This window comes from Phalaenopsis equestris, unplaced genomic scaffold, assembly GCF_001263595.1.
Source record: "Phalaenopsis equestris unplaced genomic scaffold, ASM126359v1 Scaffold000002, whole genome shotgun sequence".
Taxonomy (NCBI): domain Eukaryota; kingdom Viridiplantae; phylum Streptophyta; class Magnoliopsida; order Asparagales; family Orchidaceae; genus Phalaenopsis; species Phalaenopsis equestris.
Genome location: NW_018164444.1, coordinates 62100184 through 62121746, shown reverse-complemented (window position 1 = coordinate 62121746; position 21563 = coordinate 62100184). Strand labels below are relative to the sequence as shown.

The following is a 21563-nucleotide window of genomic DNA, read 5'->3' as shown; positions in this document are numbered from 1 at the left end:
AAAACCCCCCCCTAATGTAAATATCCCAATAAAAAATGAGTTTTTACATATGGAGGATTCCAAACCTTATTTATTATATATCACGGTCCCAAGACATATTATTTACGGGTGAAAGACTCCGTAACGCGTCTCGGTCCTCTCTCCATCGATGGCTCACTACGACCTCTTTGGGAAAATTTTATGATCGGACTTTGGACGTAGTTATACGCGCGGACTCTAATAATATGCCTTCACATGTGCTACATCACGGACATTATTTTGGGGTTATCGAAGTGAAACCGCGGAGGATATTTCAAGATTATTTTGGTGTTATTTAGCGGTTATTGAAAAGAAACTCATATATTTCACTTTAATAACCCGAAAATAACCCACCTAGAAATAGCCTTCGCGACGTTATTTCGCGATTATTGAAGTGGAACTGAGAAAATTATTTTAGGGTTATTGAAATAGAATATATGAGCTTCTCTTCAAGTGATATATAATAACCATAGAATAATCTCCGCGGTGTTATTTCAGAGTTATTAAAGTGGAACTACAAATGTTATTTCAGAGTTATTTATGGGTTATTTTGTGGTTATTGCGGAGTCCACAGTTCCACTTTAATATTTTTTTAGGTGAGCCAAATATAGAACACATGTCGGTATATTAGCGGGAGTCCGAACGTAGAGCTACATCCAGAGTCTAGACCACGAAGCACCCCTTCGGGGAAATATTTTCAGTCCGGACTCCTAACGTAGCTCTATGTGCGAGCTCCAAAAATATGCCGCTACTTGTGTTACATCGCGGAGGTTAATTCGAGGTTATTGAAGTGGAACCGTAGAGGCTATTTGTGGGTTATTTATGGGTTATTGAAGAAGAACTTATATATTTCATATTAATAACCTAGAAATAACCTCCGGGGTTTCACTTAAATGACACTGAAATAACACCGTGGAGTTTATTTCTAGGTTATTTCCGGGTTATTGAAGAGATACCCACCGCAGAGGTTATTTCGTGGTTATTTCTGGGTAATTGCGGAGTTCGCAGTTTCACATTAATATTTTTTAGGTGGGTCCAATATAACGCACATGACAATACATTACTGGGAGTCCGCAAGTAGAGCTACATTAGGAGTCCGGACATAAAATTTTTCCTATTTTGGGACCGTGATTTGTAATAAATGAGGTTAGGAACAGCTGCAACTTCTCAATAATCTGCTGATAAACTGTTAATCCAGATAATTTGTTGATCAAGAGCTAATCTAAATTAACCGGTTGACTGTTTGGTTTATGCATTTGGAAAATAGCTGATTTACAGTTGTTTCTGGATAAATAACCATTATACACCTGTGGAATAGTGTTGTTCGCAACATAACTGTCATAGCTATATATTTGATAATTTAGATGCAAAAAATCACTTCATACCAATACAAAAAAAAAATATATATACACCTCACTTAAGAGCGGGTATCAAGAAATGCTTGGGCACAATTCACATATTCTTTTTTATATATTTCTAGCATCTGATATGATCCAACACTTTGATAAGCTTTCATCAAAATTACAACCTTCACAACTTATAACCATCCACATGGTTATATGCACAAATCAAATATAAGATCAGCATATTGTAGTCCACTGTATTAAGAAATAGTGAGCTAATAATGAACTAATTCCAATCTACGATTGAACATTTCTGGCATCAATCAATTACAGCGAACAAGCAAAAGAATAGGCTTCCTAGCAACAGCTTGCAAACAGTGGGAGAACTAGATATGCAACTTTGGGTATTAGATAGGTAACCAGATAAGAATTGTTAGTTATGTATGTAAGTTTTATAATATTAGCCACCCTTTAATTTTTTTATTTTGCCTTTCCTATCCTCAACTTTTGGTTCCATCGTTGCTTGCAAACCATAAAAGCATACAACTGTCAATCATTAGGGGTGTAAGCGAACTGAACACGAACGAGCAGAGCTTGTATTCGTGTTCGGTTCGTTTGAAATTTAGTTTGTTTGAAATAAGTTTGTGTTCAAAATTGTTCGTGTTTGTTTCTTAACGAACGGGTCGAATAAGAGCTGAACACGAGCTGTTCGCGAACGACGAGCCAATTTGACATCCCTAATATTAATATATATATAAATAATATATTATATTAATTATATAACTTATATTATATAAATATATAATATCTATATTAGTATATTACTAATATAGTATATTAATATATTATTATTATTAATTTATTATATATTATAATTTATAAAATTTAATTTTTTAAAATATCGTAAATTTTTTATATATAATTATTTTAAATTATTTTATATTTCAAACAATAACGATTCGAACACGAACGAACACATCATTGTTCGTGTTTGGTTCGTTTAAATAACCAAACGAAAAATATTTGTTCACGTTCGTCTCGTTTATTTATTGAACAAATCGAACACGAAATCATTGAAGAACAGAACACGAACTGTTCGCGAACAACGAATTTTTTTGACATCCCTACCAATCATGTATTGAACTAAAGTTCACTACAAATTTTATAAGTATGTGATCAACAAACATGTATTGAATTGAATCTCATCGGCCGATTCAACCCTATGAGCTATTCAACAACATGCTATATACTTTGTACAATCAAATTCAACATTGACATTAGTTATCCTCTTCTAAGCAAGGAAGAATTTACAGCAAAAAATCGCAACGAAATGTATAGAACATGAAAATAAAACAATCCTCGTATCAAATTTGTATCATGACAATGTTTAAAGAGCTTAAAGCAACAAAAAACTCAACATGGAAAAAATGCATAAATGCATAAAAATTAACAAATTTGCTATGTCAATGACCTGAATCCAAAAGCAAGCACCAAAGGAGAAACAAAACGAACAAGAAAAGTAATGAAAAGTGACATTTTACATGCCTTTGAGAGATATTGAGTAGGGACAGTCGGCGTCTTCGCTTGCAAGAACCTGTCCAAGTTACCGGGAAGAGCCGCAATGCTTCAGAGGGTCGCAGGAACGGACTTGCTAGCGGTTGTCTCAGTCTCGCAAAAATGAAGAAGGGAATGAGGCGCCCGCCACCGAAAGATGAAGGGCATACGAGAATTGAACCGTGAAGAGAGCAGGAGAGGAGAGGGGAGCTGTGATCGAATTGTAGAAGAACGTCGCCCGCGATTATAAGCTGCCCCTTATGGGGCCTAAATTAAGGCTCAAGTTTAAAAGTGCTGCGGTATTTTTAAAAACGTCGCATCGTTGTTTGATTCGCCGGTTTTAATAGCGTTTTTAAAAACAGTGTTTTAGTGTTGAATTAAACGTGGGCCGTTGCATTACCCCTGCGTACTGCATTCGCACGCCAGCTTTTTACACCCCTGAGTGCTCTTCGCGTGACCTCTCTGCCGACAGGTGAGCCAATGAAGAAAAAAGATCGTCCAATGGCTTCGACACTCATCGCCGTGGCACCACCAACCTCACTGCATTGCACTAGAGCTCGTCGGTGGCCTCCGCTCTCCAATCTCAAATTCAGTCTCACTGCCGCTCTTATTCACTCATCGCTCTTAGCAATGAACCCTCCAGCTTCGCCGAAATCCCCCTTCTTAACTTCTCCGCAACTTCTTCTTCTCATCTACACCGTCCTCGCGCCCAATCGCAGAAAGACTCCTCTCCATCTTCCTCATCGCCTTCTTCCGGTGAGCCCAGCGCCGCCGAGGCGTTCGCCTGGCCCGCAGTCGTTCTTCCGTAAGTTGAATCGTTTATGTCTGGAAATTAGTTTAATTTTGTCTTGAATGCTGGCTCCATCCATTATCCAGGTTTTTGTTCCCGACTCTAGGTGAGGGATTTATCTATTTTTTGTGTGGTATCTATGTAAGCCCTACTTTTGATTTGTGTTTTGCTCTTTTCATCATTTATGTGAGGTTGCTTTGGTTTTAATGGTACATGATCCTTTACTTTTAGATGTTAAATCAAATGAATCACAGTCAAAATGAGTAAAACTAATGAAGTCGGACAACGTTGCACAAGATTCGACGATGTCACAATTGGAGAACATCACTTGTGGTTCGAGTGTTTCCCAACCACATAATGTTGCTCAGGGTTCTCTCGTGCAACAACCGAGCAACGGTTCTCATGAATTGTTGTTTTCACATTCTAAACTGAATGTTATAATCATATTTCTAATTGTAGTTTTAATATGTATTTTGGTTTTAATTTTGCAAATAAGCTGTTTACAAAACGCATAAACCGAATAACTAAACAATTTATCCAGAACATGAGTGAAATTGTCATTTATCCAGAACCAGCTGCTTTCCAAACGCACAAACCAAACAGCCAGTCAGCTTATCCAGATCAGTTGTCCATCAGCAGATTATCAGAATCAGCTGCTCAGACAATAATCTCATCTAAGAGTGTTAATGAGTCAAGTCGAGCTTGAGCCGCCCTCAATTTGAGCTTGAGTCGCAAGCTTAAATCTTTGAGTTTGAGTCTGTTTATTTAATATAAAAGAAAGAAAATGATATTAATTTAAACTAAAAATTAGAAGATAGACAATAAAAAAAATGAAATAGTATATAATAAAAAATATTATTTTCTTAATATTTTTAAAATCTCAAAGATAAAGTTTTTAAATTTTATATATAATCAGTTGATGAGCTAAACAATTGAGTGGGGCTAGCTTGAACTTAACTGAGACGGGCTCGAGCCAGCTCCCTAATGGGCTTGGCTCACTTGCACGCCCTAGTCCCATCTACCCTTTTCCCTTCTCTGCTCGAAACCCTTGCCCTGATCGCTCCGCTTCTCCCGATTTCGCCAAAGACCCTTACCCTCTCCGGCTTGCCTTCGTCCCTATCCCCACTCCCGGTTTCGCCCAAAAGCATCGCCTTCCTGACCGAACCCTCTCCATACAGTCGCAGTTAGAGCTGACTGGGAAGGTAATGGCGGGATCGCGGCGTTCGGAGACCCGAAACTCCTATCTTTCTTCTCCTTTCGCACCGCTCCTATCCGAAACCATGGAGAGAGTTGGAGGAAGGTAAGTTCATATCTTCCTTTTCGCGCGAATCGCCGATTCACAGGATTTAGTAAATCCGGGATTTGCGTCCGTAATCACTAAAATTAGGATTTATGAAATCCGCGGCTTTATTTTGTCCAAACTGACCGTCTGGCAGGATTTAGGTCAAATCCGAGTTAAACCTTGCTCTTAATCCGTTACCAGACAGCCCCTTGGAGTTTGTCCAAATTCACTGGAAGGTTCAATCTTTGAGGGATTTCCATTTGCTTCAATGGGTAGCAAGAAGAGGCAACCTAGTGCTGTTCAAGAATCATATGAAGGTGAAATAAATAAGAATAATACTCCTAAATATGATATGGAAATCCATAAGGAGAAAATCAACGAGGATAAAGGTAGTTTTGCCCCGCAGGCTGCATTACAGTCCTTGAAACCCATGGAAAGGAAGAAGAAGAGAAAGGTGATGGATAAAGAGAGGCACCGATTTGAATTTGAGGCCAAGGAGCCTTCAAAAGCTAAAAATACCGGTGAAAATGTTTCTGTTCCTCAAATGCAACTGTCTTCTCCCCTAAAAAGTGATCTTCCTGGGTTCCATATTGACGTATTTAGGAATCTTGCTTCTGCTGATTCATCAGTTAGAGAGGCTGCTGCGGAAAAGTTGGTGATAGAATTGGTTGAGGTTCAAAGAGCTTATGAGCAGCTAACAGATGCAAAAGATGAGGAGAATTCACAGCTTGAAGCGGAAAAGGATGATGGTCTAGATGGCTGTGCTCCCTCTTTAAGATATGCCATTCGTCGGCTTATTCGTGGTGTTTCTTCTTCACGGGAGGTAAGTATGTAATGTGCTTTATTTGCATTTTGTGTGACATATTTTTTGTATTTAATTTGCAACTTCTGTTTATGGTCTTTTTTATATGGAAAAAAAATCTTGTTTTTGTAGAGATTTCATGTTCCTTTTGATTTGTATTGCTGACCTAATTTTTTTTTTTGAGGAAACTGATTGTAATTTCTATTAACAATTATTCGAAGTAAAAATTAGTGCATTTCCATTTAAAAAAAAAACACAGAATCTGTAATTTTTGGCTAAAGGTATTTGCCTTTCTGCAGTGTGCAAGGCAAGGGTTTTCCTTGGGTTTAGCCATTGTTGTTGAGATGATTCCTGCAGTTAAACTAGTTCCTGTAATGAAGCTGATTATTAACTTATTGGAAGTTTCTTCCGCTATGAAGGGTCTGGTAATGTATTTGGTTCCTGTTATTATTTGAATTGATTTGCTAGTCATGGTCCTAACTCCATGAATTTCCATTTTATACTGTAGGAAGCTCGAGACTGTTATTTAGGATGCCTTTTTGCATATGGATCGCTTGCTAGATCACATCGATTAGCCACAGAGTGGATTTCTGATAAAAATACGCCTGTTTTGAAGGAATTTACTAGCACTGTGATCTCTCTTGCACAGAAGAAACGTTACTTGCATGAGCCAGCTGTTGCAATAATATTGGATATGTTGGAAAAGGTATGTATCTTTGTTTTGCAAGCTTTGTGGAATGAAGCTATGTGACTATTCTATGTATTAAGTGTAATTGCCAAGCCTTTAGATGAAATTCAATCTATTTTTCTTTTGCGTGTTTTAGACATCTACTATGTATAAAGTTGGTTATAATTGCTGGAAAATGTCTGATGGTGTTTTTCTTTTTTAAGTGCCATAGGTGTAAAGTAAGGCACTCTGAGAAGGACTGAATTGGGGTGTAATGGACACTTAGAACTTCTCTCAAAAATTCGCCAATTCAGACCCTCGCCTTTAAGATGTTAAAGGGAGCCATAAATATAACTATAAAATACACAATGTTTGCACAATTATAAGCGATATAGTATGCATAACATGGATCAAATGTTACAAGTAAGTCTTCAAATGAGAACACACATTTTTAAAGATGTTATACTTAACATTATTAGTAAACATACGCTTATAATATAATGATTAATTCCTACAAGTGACATTGCACTCTCTAATTAAGCTATATGTCTAAATGGTTAAGCAAGCTATATCTGCTAAGCACACATGAATTGCTTTTAATTATATTAGCTAAAGAAATTAAAACACAAACATCATGATCAAATTTGTACAAATAACAAGATGAGGTATAATGGCCTATGCTTGATTTGAGAACATATAACTTGAAGTACAAGTAAAAAAATTTACAATACATTCAAGTTTGATACATTTGTAAGGAAAGTAAATTTAAGTTCGAGAACAAATCCAACACACAATTATTTTTAAGGTTTGGTCCCGAACCCATCTTGCATTCATGCTCAAGCCCTCATCACCTTAGGACTTCTCTATTATGAACTTGCTACTACAAGCTGACTCCATTACCTGTGGAGAGCTGCTGAAACCTTACATTGTCTTCATTTTAGGGCAAGAGTACTCACTAATTGATCAAAGGCAAGTACTCCCAACTACAACCTTTACACTTAAAGCTCCACCAAGATCCACTTGGCAGAACCACTAAGAAGTACAAGCTAAGAATCAAAGGAAACTTATTTTGAATTTTAGATTTGTTGATGATCATCTCCTATAATTACAACTCAATATTGACTAAACAAATCGAATGGTATGTAATAAAAATACAACTTAATGAAAATATTGCCTAAAAGTAAAAAATGATGAGTTTTCTTAAAGTAACTTCAATTTTTTTCACTTTAAAGTTTTCACAAAGTTAATATAATGAAAAGGTTTATCTTTTGCTTATCCATTAGTCATTCTTATTCAACTAGTTTTTGTATATAGACTCCAATATTGAGTTAAACAGCCCATCAAAATGATTAAAAAAACACTAAAAGGAAACACCCAAGCCCATCTTGCAATAATTATTTTAACTACTCATCGCTTGTTGGATGTGACATGCCATCTTTCAAACATTTATATATATATATATATATACATATATATGCGTCGCGTACTCAGATTAGTTAGTCGGTCATCTGCTTGCTAGTTGTAAATCCCCATTGGTCTAGGGTTCGATTCCCTCCGAGTGTAGGGTGTGGTACTCGAATTCTTAGGATGACCGAACTCGTATAATAGCCTCCAGCCATTCCTTTAATATATATATATATATATATATATAGGCCGCCTTACCTTTGCATGAAAAGGTGTATTTCACCTCTTAAAAAACGGTTGTATTTTTATGTGATAAGAGATTCGGGTGGTATAAATGTAAAAATCAAAGTTTAGGTGGGAGGAAAGTAAATACATAAGAATTGGATGGTGTATTATGTAAATACCTTTCTTGGCCACAAATTCTCTCTATGAAATGCAGAGTGAAACTGCATCATCGGCTCTTCCTCATGGGAAAACCATTCTATTTAACCTTACTTAAAAGAAGTGTGGCAGTAATCTCAAGATTGATTGATTACGTGAAGTAACAATAATGATGAAATTTTTGTGCTTTTTTTTAAGGTGTGACCGTATATTATGGTGCGGAGATGGAATCGAGCAAGTACAATATAACAGAGGAGAGTCAAGATTCTCCGACCACCGGCCGGTATGTGCGGTTTTCAGAACTCAGGTGGAGTTCAGCACCAGCAGTACCTACGAGGACGGCTACGCCAGTGCTGGAGGGAGGAGTCCGATTGTCGAAACTAGACCTCAAAGGCACAGCTTCTATGAGTTCTGAAAGAGAAGTATAGTTATAGAGGGAAAAGTAGATTTTACTAGGCCTGTAATTTACAAATCCCATTACATGTAAAGATGTTAATGAAGTTCTATAAATAAGGAAAATTAGGTTGCTTATTTTCTGCGTGGGCAGTATATTCTGTAAATTGGTTTGCTTGGACATTCTTCATTCTGTATAGGGTAGTTCTAAAACAAATTAGATAAATAATTGGCATCTTTTAATATATTACACATATTATTTATATAATAATATATTATATATATATATTTATATATAAGTTTAAATCGTAATTGCTCTTGTGGTAATGTGGTTATGCATTTTGTTTTGCATATATTTTGTTCAGATTCGAATCCAACACTCAACATCTATTTTTTCAGTTTAGTTTTAACGAGTCAATTTCGAGCCGAACACGAGCTGAACACGAATATTTAAATCGAGCCGAACACGAACACACTGTTCACGAGCAGTTTTTGAACACGAGCCAATTTCATACACGAACAATTTCGAACGAGCTGAACACGAGTCAAGCCTGAGCTCGCTCAAGCTTGGCTCGTTTACAACCCTATATATATATATGCCGCAAGTCTTGGTCTGTTGGCTGGCGGAGTTCACTGTAAGTCTCATTAGGTCACGGGTTTGATCCCCAGTGGCTTTGGATTCTCAAATATTTTGGGACATAGGGCTCTTATCATAAGGCCTAGCGCATGGGAAATCGGTATTTGAGACTGTCAAATATCAATTTCCTTTAAAGAATAATATATATATATATATATGGAAAGCATTGGATCAATATACTGTGTGTGTGTGAAAGAGGTGTGTGTGTGTGTGTGAAAGAGAGAGAGAGAGAGTGATCATATGATGTGCAAATTAACCATATGATCACAAAATAAAATATTAGTTGAAGTAATTTTACATAAGGAAATATGACATAATTCAAATAACTAGAAATTTGATGCAATTAATTTTTGAAAAAATTATAAAATGAATTTTGTGCTATTTAAATACTTTTACACTAAATCTAAATAAATCCAAGTTAAATTGGTTGTGAGTCCATCTTATTTGTGCTCATTTATTAACATCCAACATTTAATTTGCCATGATATCTGAAGGTCTCATCCATTAAGCTGTACCTTATCTTTGGAAATCTTGATCCTTCATGTAAGTTTTGATGCCTTGTACAATCTATCTTCCTTGAACTGATAATTCATCCAAGTTTCTTAGTGAACATCATCATTATCAACAATAAGTAATCTCTGAATCAAATAAGAAAAAAATATAACTTTTTTTTTTTTTTTGCAATTCTTAGATGACATTTTATATTTACTAAGGCTTTGTTTTACTAGCTAAACTATAATGTAGGGGATCATGATTTGGACCTTCTAGCTTTTATATCTCTTTTATACTTTTTCTTCTTACTTTTGTAGTTTGATTGATGTCTCGTTTCATGTATATGTGACAATGGTTTAGAGAAGGACTCTAAGAGGTGGAGTTGATCTTAGTTGATTGAAGCGAAGTGAGAGGGTGGAAATCGACATTTGGATGGATGTTTCTTATGAACAAAGATGGTTTTCTTATGGTTCTATTATGGGGCTTTGAGAATGTGCCATGAGAAATAATAATTGAAAGTAGAGGGAGACTACGAGATTAGAATCCAATTTCAGGTAAAAAAGTTTATGAGAATTTGATGGTTAAGAGAGGAAATTATAGTGATGAAAATAACATCCTTGTCTTTTTATGGAAAGAAAATAATAGTTTGAATTGAAATTAGTGTTATATTTGAATCCAAATTTGAACATCATTTTTCATTCAAATCGTGCTCTAAAACTAGGATCATTCAAAACGATAATATCTATGTAGGATTGACACTTCTAAAGAATACTTCTCCGACACTACAAAAAATATTTTTGAATTTTTTTTAGGTGCGAACACGCTCGGGACACACCTTAACACCACATCGGATGTGAGCTTAACACTATTTCGAGAAAATGAGACACGAGAACTAGAACATTATATTTCATAGTCGAAACCACCCCATCTCTTGTCATGTTGAAGTTCCCTCTAACATTCGTTAAAATCGAGCATTGAAGGTGCATTCATATTTGTCGAAGCTGGACATTAGTAATTTTCTTTTTGTAATCATATGATTTTTTAAATTTTAGCAAATAAGTTGGATGAACCTTTTTAAAACATATATCTAATTTTAAAAACTAATTTTCATAAACATGAGATTTTATAATATAAATTAAATTTGTGAAGTTAAATTTATTCTTACATAATTTGTGTAGTGATATTTTTAATAAAGAACAATGGAAAAATATATAGTTTATATTAGTAATTAATTAAATATAAAAACATGTTCATGATGTGTCATATCTTATCTTTTTCAATTATGTTGTGTACGTGTCCTCGTGTTCTTGTACGTGCTTCATAGATTCTACTTATTTCCTATGTATTTACATATCTAACATCTAAATTTTGTTTTTTTTATGTTTATATCACCTAAAACTTTCATATCACATAAAAACACCACTATTTTAATTTTAAAAGGTGAAGTAAACCCTTTCATGCATGGAAAAAGTGATATGTATGTAAAAATTAAAATTTAGGTGTTAGATATGTAAATACATGGGAATTGAGTCATATGTATTTAAATCTTCCTAAAAAAAGTACATGGCGGCACAGTCAATCAAAAACATCTTGCATTTCATATTCAACTCACTATTGCTAAGTTTATGGAAAAGTTGATAAACCATTTACTTCACAGGCAATTGAAAAATTCAAAAAACAACAAGGCAATGAGAAGTAAACCGTAGATATTGGTATAGATTGACCCTATCCTATCGGTTTGGAATTGATGTTCTATTAACAAGCTCAACTAAATGGGACATGAAATAGTTTTTCTAAACTGAACAAAACATTCCCATCTTATACAACTATTAAACCATCCAAATTCGCTACATTCAAAATACCAAAAACACTTATGGATGAATAAAATATGTTAAACATTAAAAAATACCAAAACACACCAAAAGAAAAGTTTAAATGTTAGATATGTAAACACGTAAGTACATGTAACCAAAATTTTACAAGATCTTATGTTTCTCTTAAAATGAGGCCAAACTTAAAAATGAATAAATTACATACATACCATTGAAGTCTCATGTTTTTACCTATCTAAATCCTAAACTTTGCTTTTTAGATTTATACCACCAAAATATTGTTAAATACATGAGAACCAGGATTTTACTAGATCTTATGTTTCTCTTAAAATGAGGCCAAACTTAAAAATGAATAAATTACATACATACCATTGAAGTCTCATGTTTTTACCTATCTAAATCCTAAACTTTGCTTTTTAGATTTATACCACCAAAATATTGTTAAATACATGAGAACCAGGATTTTACTAGATCTTATGTTTCTCTTAAAATGAGGCCAAACTTAAAAATGAATAAATTACATACATACCATTGAAGTCTCATGTTTTTACCTATCTAAATCCTAAACTTTGCTTTTTAGATTTATACCACCAAAATATTGTTAAATACATGAGAACCAGGATTTTACTAGATCTTATGTTTCTCTTAAAATGAGGCCAAACTTAAAAATGAATAAATTACATACATACCATTGAAGTCTCATGTTTTTACCTATCTAAATCCTAAACTTTGCTTTTTAGATTTATACCACCAAAATATTGTTAAATACATGAGAACCAGGATTTTACTAGATCTTATGTTTCTCTTAAAATGAGGCCAAACTTAAAAATGAATAAATTACATACATACCATTGAAGTCTCATGTTTTTACCTATCTAAATCCTAAACTTTGCTTTTTAGATTTATACCACCAAAATATTGTTAAATACATGAGAACCAGGATTTTACTAGATCTTATGTTTCTCTTAAAATGAGGCCAAACTTAAAAATGAATAAATTACATACATACCATTGAAGTCTCATGTTTTTACCTATCTAAATCCTAAACTTTGCTTTTTAGATTTATACCACCAAAATATTGTTAAATACATGAGAACCAGGATTTTACTAGATCTTATGTTTCTCTTAAAATGAGGCCAAACTTAAAAATGAATAAATTACATACATACCATTGAAGTCTCATGTTTTTACCTATCTAAATCCTAAACTTTGCTTTTTAGATTTATACCACCAAAATATTGTTAAATACATGAGAACCAGGATTTTACTAGATCTTATGTTTCTCTTAAAATGAGGCCAAACTTAAAAATGAATAAATTACATACATACCATTGAAGTCTCATGTTTTTACCTATCTAAATCCTAAACTTTGCTTTTTAGATTTATACCACCAAAATATTGTTAAATACATGAGAACCAGGATTTTACTAGATCTTATGTTTCTCTTAAAATGAGGCCAAACTTAAAAATGAATAAATTACATACATACCATTGAAGTCTCATGTTTTTACCTATCTAAATCCTAAACTTTGCTTTTTAGATTTATACCACCAAAATATTGTTAAATACATGAGAACCAGGATTTTACTAGATCTTATGTTTCTCTTAAAATGAGGCCAAACTTAAAAATGAATAAATTACATACATACCATTGAAGTCTCATGTTTTTACCTATCTAAATCCTAAACTTTGCTTTTTAGATTTATACCACCAAAATATTGTTAAATACATGAGAACCAGGATTTTACTAGATCTTATGTTTCTCTTAAAATGAGGCCAAACTTAAAAATGAATAAATTACATACATACCATTGAAGTCTCATGTTTTTACCTATCTAAATCCTAAACTTTGCTTTTTAGATTTATACCACCAAAATATTGTTAAATACATGAGAACCAGGATTTTACTAGATCTTATGTTTCTCTTAAAATGAGGCCAAACTTAAAAATGAATAAATTACATACATACCATTGAAGTCTCATGTTTTTACCTATCTAAATCCTAAACTTTGCTTTTTAGATTTATACCACCAAAATATTGTTAAATACATGAGAACCAGGATTTTACTAGATCTTATGTTTCTCTTAAAATGAGGCCAAACTTAAAAATGAATAAATTACATACATACCATTGAAGTCTCATGTTTTTACCTATCTAAATCCTAAACTTTGCTTTTTAGATTTATACCACCAAAATATTGTTAAATACATGAGAACCAGGATTTTACTAGATCTTATGTTTCTCTTAAAATGAGGCCAAACTTAAAAATGAATAAATTACATACATACCATTGAAGTCTCATGTTTTTACCTATCTAAATCCTAAACTTTGCTTTTTAGATTTATACCACCAAAATATTGTTAAATACATGAGAACCAGGATTTTACTAGATCTTATGTTTCTCTTAAAATGAGGCCAAACTTAAAAATGAATAAATTACATACATACCATTGAAGTCTCATGTTTTTACCTATCTAAATCCTAAACTTTGCTTTTTAGATTTATACCACCAAAATATTGTTAAATACATGAGAACCAGGATTTTACTAGATCTTATGTTTCTCTTAAAATGAGGCCAAACTTAAAAATGAATAAATTACATACATACCATTGAAGTCTCATGTTTTTACCTATCTAAATCCTAAACTTTGCTTTTTAGATTTATACCACCAAAATATTGTTAAATACATGAGAACCAGGATTTTACTAGATCTTATGTTTCTCTTAAAATGAGGCCAAACTTAAAAATGAATAAATTACATACATACCATTGAAGTCTCATGTTTTTACCTATCTAAATCCTAAACTTTGCTTTTTAGATTTATACCACCAAAATATTGTTAAATACATGAGAACCAGGATTTTACTAGATCTTATGTTTCTCTTAAAATGAGGCCAAACTTAAAAATGAATAAATTACATACATACCATTGAAGTCTCATGTTTTTACCTATCTAAATCCTAAACTTTGCTTTTTAGATTTATACCACCAAAATATTGTTAAATACATGAGAACCAGGATTTTACTAGATCTTATGTTTCTCTTAAAATGAGGCCAAACTTAAAAATGAATAAATTACATACATACCATTGAAGTCTCATGTCAATAATACAATTTTTTTTTTATATTAATAAATAATTAAATATTAAAACATATCCATGACATGTCATGTTCCTGTATCGTGTCGCGTCTCTGTCCGTGTTGTGTCTATGTCTGCGTCCGTGTTTCACAGGATAATATTTATCTAATTTAATTAAAAATAAACCATCAATATAATACAACCAAAACCTATTTGTAAATTGAGTATGATCAGTTCATGAATTTAAATTGCATTTATGTTATTTATCTTTATTTAAATTATGCAAACATTGTCTCTTAGGATAATGCTTATTTTAAATTAAAATAAAATGATATGATTATAGTTATATTGTTCAGAGAAAATTATTAGTTAATTTAAATTAGATGATCTGATTATTATTCAGAATTAACTGCGTGTGATTGCGTCATGATTCCTAAAGGATTTTCAATTGGGGGTAACATTATGATTGTTCTTAGTTTAAATTGTAAATTGTAAATTAAGGGAAGGTTTGGTGTTTATTAATATGGGCAAAGCTTGGTAATTTTATTCTCTTTAGAGACATGATAAAGTTGGACGACACAAAGTTTGACCCCTGCGCAAGGATGACCCATAAACTGGGAAATGATCCAAATTTAACACTACCATTGTTGGGTCTCATTTCTTGAATGCGAAAAGTGGAGGGTTGCGTTAGGTAGATAGCCAACGTAAACATTTTTTGTCCAAAAACTATGATATGATTCCTTTAAATCATTGTGTCAATGCTAGGGTTTTCTTCGAACTGACGCGCTGTATGATTTGAATTTTTTGAAAATTATGGTAAGTGTTGCTGCATCGACCCCAAGATGTAGTGTTAAATAAGCAAGGGTTTTCACATTATGGACGGATGTGGGGAAATATGTTAGTCCATGAAACTAATATTAGTATAAAAACTTGGAATATAGGTACTCTCACAAGTAAATTAATAGAATTATCATATATTATTGTTCATAGGAAGATAAATATCTTGTATATTCAAGAAACTAAATGAGTTTGAGAAAATGTTTAGGAGAATGATAATTTTGATTTTAAACTTTAGTCTTCAAATCAGAGTCATACTAAAATATTGTAGGTATAATTATGGATAAAAGTTTGAAAGATTATATTATAAAAATTGATAAAATTAGAGATAAAATTAGAGATGAAATTATAGTTGTAAAGATTATTATTGATATTGAAATTTTTATGTGCATTGAAAACTTTATCAGTATTTGCAGCACCTCTCCGGTCACTTAGTTCCTAGAAAATGCACAGTTTTTTTTGTTTTGAATTTTGTGATAGCTTGCAATCATTTTAAATAACAAACTAAGGCAATCATGGATTGCAAATGGAATTGATTTTTTCTGTTCCTTACTGATTTTGTATTGTCCAAGGCTTCATATTATATGTCTGATATTTTTCTATTAAATATTCATGATATTAGTTCTTGAGCCCATAAGATGATCTGATAACATTCATCTTGGGGCAATAATTTATCCTTAGAAGCTTAAGCTCATTTCAAACTGGCTGTGCTCTGTTTTCATGTAATTTGATTTAAGCATGGAGAGCTGAAAACTGTTTTGTTGCACCTTATGCAGCAAGCTGGGCTAAGCTGAAAAGCATTATATGTAGTTTTCTTCTACCATTTTATTTTTTTGTTGTCAATATTACGTGAATGGTGTTGTTTGGGCTGATATATTATATTTTTTGTTTGCAGCTACCTATTGAAGCTATTAAAAATCATGTTGTTGTGGCTCCTGGCGTGCATGAGTGGCTTCAGAAAGCTCTCGAAACTGGAAATCCCGATGCCTTATTTTTTGCATTGAAGTTACAAGAAAGAGTTTCATTGGGAAGGGAAACTTTTGGCGAGCTCCTTCCACATCCTTTTAATGCTGAAAACTTCTTTTCTGGAGAGAATCTGCAACATCTGGAAAGGTGTTTCAAGGTATATTATTTGAGCCGGTAGTTGTTTAGTGTTTTCACCTGTTATATTTTGTAGGGATAGGATTTGCTCCTTTCGTTAGGTGGGTTTGTGATGATTCTTAAGTTTTAGAAGATAAATATTACATTATAATGCTAGCACATCAAAGAAGCATGTTATCTTTTCTTGTGGACATGATTAAAGTGGAATTATTTTTTAAAACTTAGCAACAAGTATGTGTTTCTTGTGGGCTAATAATCATTTCTTTGATATATAGTCTGCTTTTTCTAGCATTTATACTAGTTATATAATGATTTTGATTTGTTCGTGAAGATTCCTTAGTTATTATAAGTCACATATGTTAAATAATGTGGATAAGATCTTAGTGTTAGGTTTCATAGAATTGATTAAATATGCCATGCTATTTCAATAAGGTTTTTTTTTTCATACAATTTATGCATTTATCTTATCATGATATTCATTAGGTCTTTAATTAACCTTATCTGTAATTTGTATGATTAGATTAGTTCTCATGCTCATAGTTAAAATATAAACTGATTTTTCTACCGTGCATCGTGATATTAATATTGCATCATAGTATTAATAGTAGGTGTTTATAAATTTATTTTCTCTCTTGTGCATTTGACGTGTTCTTTTTTTGTTCAAACCATTCATCCTATTTTTTCCTCTTTCTCAGGAATCAACCTTTTGTCTGCCCCGCTTACACAGTATTTGGCAAGTTCTTGTTAATATGCTTATACCGGAAGCTAGATCTCAAATTGATGTAGAAATGCATTGTAGCATAAAAAATAAGAAGAGCCGCAAATGCAGTTCTCAAGAAGATATCATTAAAAATATTAGGTGTTTCTGTGAAGTGGTTATTGAAGGAACTCTTCTTCAGTCATCTCATGATCGGAAGCATTTGGCACTAAACATACTTCAGCTTCTCCTCCCACGCCTACCAACATCTTGCATTAATAGTGTCCTCTCTCACAAGCTTATTTACTGTTTAATGGACATCCTGTCAACTAAAAGTTCATGGTTATATAATGCTGCTCAACTTTTCATGAAAGAATTAATTTGTTGGACTAACCTTGAAAATGAGAGGTGTGCAGCAGTCATTGTATCCCTACAAAAGTACAGTAATGGAAGGTTTGATTGCATCACAAGGACCGATACGGTTAAGACGTTGGTCCAGAAATTTACAACTTCCCAAGGTTCTTTGCATTTTGTTCATAATTTGATGAGTTTGTTTGTAGATGAAGCAGCCATTACTGATGAACCATCGGATCAAAGTCATACAACTGATGAAAATTCAGAAATGGGATCAGTAGAGGATAAAGGCTCTCCAGGTGCTTCAGGAAACACGGATCATCTCAAGAATTGGGTTATAGATTGCATGCCTCGTGTTTTGAAAAATTTGAAGGCTGGCGTGAAACTTGGCATTTCGACGCAAACTGAAATACAAAACTTTATGGAGGAGAAATTCAAGGTTCAAACAGAGATAGTAAAATTTCTAGCAGTTCAGGGTTTATTTTCTGCTTCTTTAGGCACTGAAGTGACATCATTTGAGTTACAAGAAAAGTTTAAGTGGCCAAAAATTGCCAGTTCTAGTTCTTTATGCAAGATGTGCATTGAACAGCTTCAGTTGTTGCTGGAAGATGCCCAGAAGGAGGAAACAGGTGGTTCTGTGAATAATCTTGAGTTGAATGACCTTGGGTCGTACTTCATGTGTTTCCTAAAGACTTTATGCAGCATCCCTTCTGTTTCACTTTTCAGAACTCTTAGTAATGAAGACAAGAGAGCGTTCAATAAATTGCTAGCAATTGAATCTCGACTTTACCAAAAGGTATTCTTCTATGTTGCGGTTTATATCTAGATAAAACATTGAAGATTCTTTAATTGATACCTGACTTTGCCTGACACTTTAGTTGCTGGATTTATAACTTGATAATTTATTTTTGTTTTCAATCTTATGCTTTTTTATTATGTTAGGTATATAATTTTAGATCTGGATAAATTCTTGCACCTTGAAATAATATTATTCAGACAAATCCCATACATTTGGTTTTATTGCAAAGATCTATTTTAAGTATGTTCTTCCAGGTGGTTTACTTATGCCCCTTTGCATATTATGAAATTCTATTGAACTTACTTTATGTTATCAGCCCGGTTATGGGGTCATTTGACATTTGAAATATAAGAGATAACTTAAAGCGTTTGATGATTTATTTTGATGGTGCTATAAGATTTTTTAGATAAAAATTTATTAATGTGGCTTTTTATAATTTTTTTTTGAGAGAGCCTTAAGATTTATTGTATGAAAAGTTTTTGATGTGTATTTACTGCCTTGAGACTAATTTTTAAGTAACTTTTTGGTGGTTTTGCTGAAAGACAAGCGCGAGTCCTTATATTATGCCCTCATGTATTAATTTGTGATAGCCCTTATGTTAAAGTGAAAATTATTATATCTATTAGGAAAGGTTATCGCCTTCCAGTTTTCTTGGTCTTTGCCATCTCTATTTTTTTTTGATAATTTATCTGATATTCTCCCTGCACAAAGGGCACAAATCCCCTTCTAATTTTTTTCTTAGGTCATTGCCTAGTAATCTTGGACATCTTGTAACCGCTACCAATTTCCATCATAAAGATTTGAAAGTAACACTGCTAGTCTTTATTTCACTCTATATATTTCAGTTTTGATTTAAAAAACCTATATATTTTTTGGGGCTGAAGGAATAAGAAACCTCCAGTAATTTTGCTTTTATGTTTTTATTGAATTATTGGTGTGATTAGTATTATCATCAATTAAAAACTTTTTTTCTAAGTTTGAGATCTTGATGGCATTGTGTGGGTATTTAAGAGTATAATATTTTCAATCCAATTATAGAGGACCTATATGTAATACATCATTTTTAAGTACATGTTTTTTGATGAAAAAGCTTAATCTGTTGAACAGGTTTGATGCGTGAAGATTTTGTGCTTGATTCTAGTTAGAATTTGATACCGAAGTTAACCCAAACAACAATAAAAAAATAATTATTATTGCTGAATTTAAATAGGAACATACAACCGACTCTCTGAAAACTGAAATCGCAACAATTGACAACACAAACTGAAGCTACGGGGTAGATTCAGGGTGGTGGTGGTGGTCGGCAAAGGTTTGGAAGGTGGCGTAGGGGTGAAATAGGCGGTTAGCAAGCTGAAAATAGCAAGACAGCTGTTTTTTTTGTCAGAGAACAAGAAAACAACAGGGAGCGTTGTGGGAGGGCTGTCCGAGGTGATGGTAGCACGGATGGAGGGCTGAAATGGGGGCAGCAACAAAGAGGAAGGGCTGGAGAAGTGACAGGGTAGGTGAAGGGTCGAAATAGCAATAATAACGAGGAGAAAGAAAATCTGCAGGAAAACAACAAAATGGCTTCTGTCGTTGCGGTCTGTAACGAGGAGGGAGGCGTGGCAGCTAAGCGGAAAGGACGTGAAGGTATAGGGAAGACACACACTATATGAAGACCAAAATATAGCCAAAGTTCCATTTGGAACCCTATGATAAATCCTCAAAAGAAAAATGAGATGTCTGCTGCTGTTCCGTTACAAAACACAAAAAAAGAAAAAAACTAAATCTAAAACATCAGAAAATAAATATATAGTAATAGGATAACTAAGGTGGCCCAAGAGACCTGACGGACTGCACAACAATGAAAAAACCTTGGACCAATTCAAGTGTTAAGCGGGATGTCGCTTTTGTTGTGGGAGCTCCCTCGTGGGATACGCCCCACGATAGTATCCCGGGATTGGGGGAGCTTCTACCTCATCTGTCAAAGTTGTCTCCTTGTAGCATGGGATCAGGTTGGCCATGTTGAAGGTAGAAGATTTGCTTTAATATTTAAGGGGGCGACTCTACAACAATAAAAAAAAGTTGGTTTGGTTCGATCGAGGTATGAAGCAGGATGAAGCTTCTATCTCGGGAGCTCCCTTACGGGATACGCCCTATGTCAGTATCCCAGGGTTGGAGGAGCTTAATCTCATCCATAGAAGCTTCAGTCGCCTCGTAGTTTGGGGTCAAGTTGGCCACATTGAAGGTAGCGGAATTGCTGTAAACAACAGGGAGCGTTGTGGGAGGGCTGTCCGAGGTGATGGTAGCACGGATGGAGGGCTGAAATGGGGGCAGCAACAAAGAGGAAGGGCTGGAGCAGTGACAGGGTAGGTGAAGGGTCGAAATAGCAATAATAACGAGGAGAAAGAAAATCTGCAGGAAAACAACAAAATGGCTTCTGTCGTTGCGGTCTGTAACGAGGAGGGAGGCGTGGCAGCTAAGCGGAAAGGACGTGAAGGTATAGGGAAGATACAACTATATGAAGACCAAAATATAGCCAAAGTGCCATTTGGAACCCTATGATAAATCCTCAAAAGAAAAATGAGATGCCTGCTGCTGTTCCGTTACAAAACACAAAAAAAGAAAAAAACTAAATCTAAAACATCAGAAAATAAATATATAGTAATAGGATAACTAAGGTGGCCCAAGAGACCTGACGGACTGCACAACAATGAAAAAACCTTGGACCAATTCAAGTGTTAAGCGGGATGTCGCTTTTGTTGTGGGAGCTCCCTCGTGGGATACGCCCCACGATAGTATCCCGGGATTGGGGGAGCTTCTACCTCATCTGTCAAAGTTGTCTCCTTGTAGCATGGGATCAGGTTGGCCATGTTGAAGGTAGAAGATTTGCTTTAATATTTAAGGGGGCGACTCTACAACAATAAAAAAAAGTTGGTTTGGTTCGATCGAGGTATGAAGCAGGATGAAGCTTCTATCTCGGGAGCTCCCTTACGGGATACGCCCTGTGTCAGTATCCCAGGGTTGGAGGAGCTTAATCATCTATAGAAGCTTCAGTCGCCTCGTAGTTTTGGGTCAAGTTGGTCACATTGAAGGTAGCGGAATTGCTGTAACCCCCCC

General features: G+C 34.1%; 1 protein-coding gene across 2 annotated transcripts in view; it reads left to right on the top strand.

Annotated features, from left to right (window-relative positions):
• The first annotated feature begins 4635 nt into the window (after positions 1-4635).
• The window catches only part of LOC110021358 (myb-binding protein 1A), a 22620-nt gene continuing 5692 nt past the window's right edge, over positions 4636-21563 (top strand). The window contains exons 1-6 of one of the 2 annotated variants that reach the window (XM_020719829.1): positions 4636-5005; positions 5149-5810; positions 6089-6214; positions 6298-6495; positions 16409-16636; positions 17310-18461. In XM_020719829.1, the coding sequence (XP_020575488.1) occupies positions 5256-5810; positions 6089-6214; positions 6298-6495; positions 16409-16636; positions 17310-18461 (2259 nt within the window). In that variant the 5' untranslated portion in view covers positions 4636-5005; positions 5149-5255. Of the gene's footprint in view, positions 5006-5141; positions 5811-6088; positions 6215-6297; positions 6496-16408; positions 16637-17309; positions 18462-21563 lie in introns of both variants that reach the window. The other variant, XM_020719822.1, reaches the window with a different exon arrangement.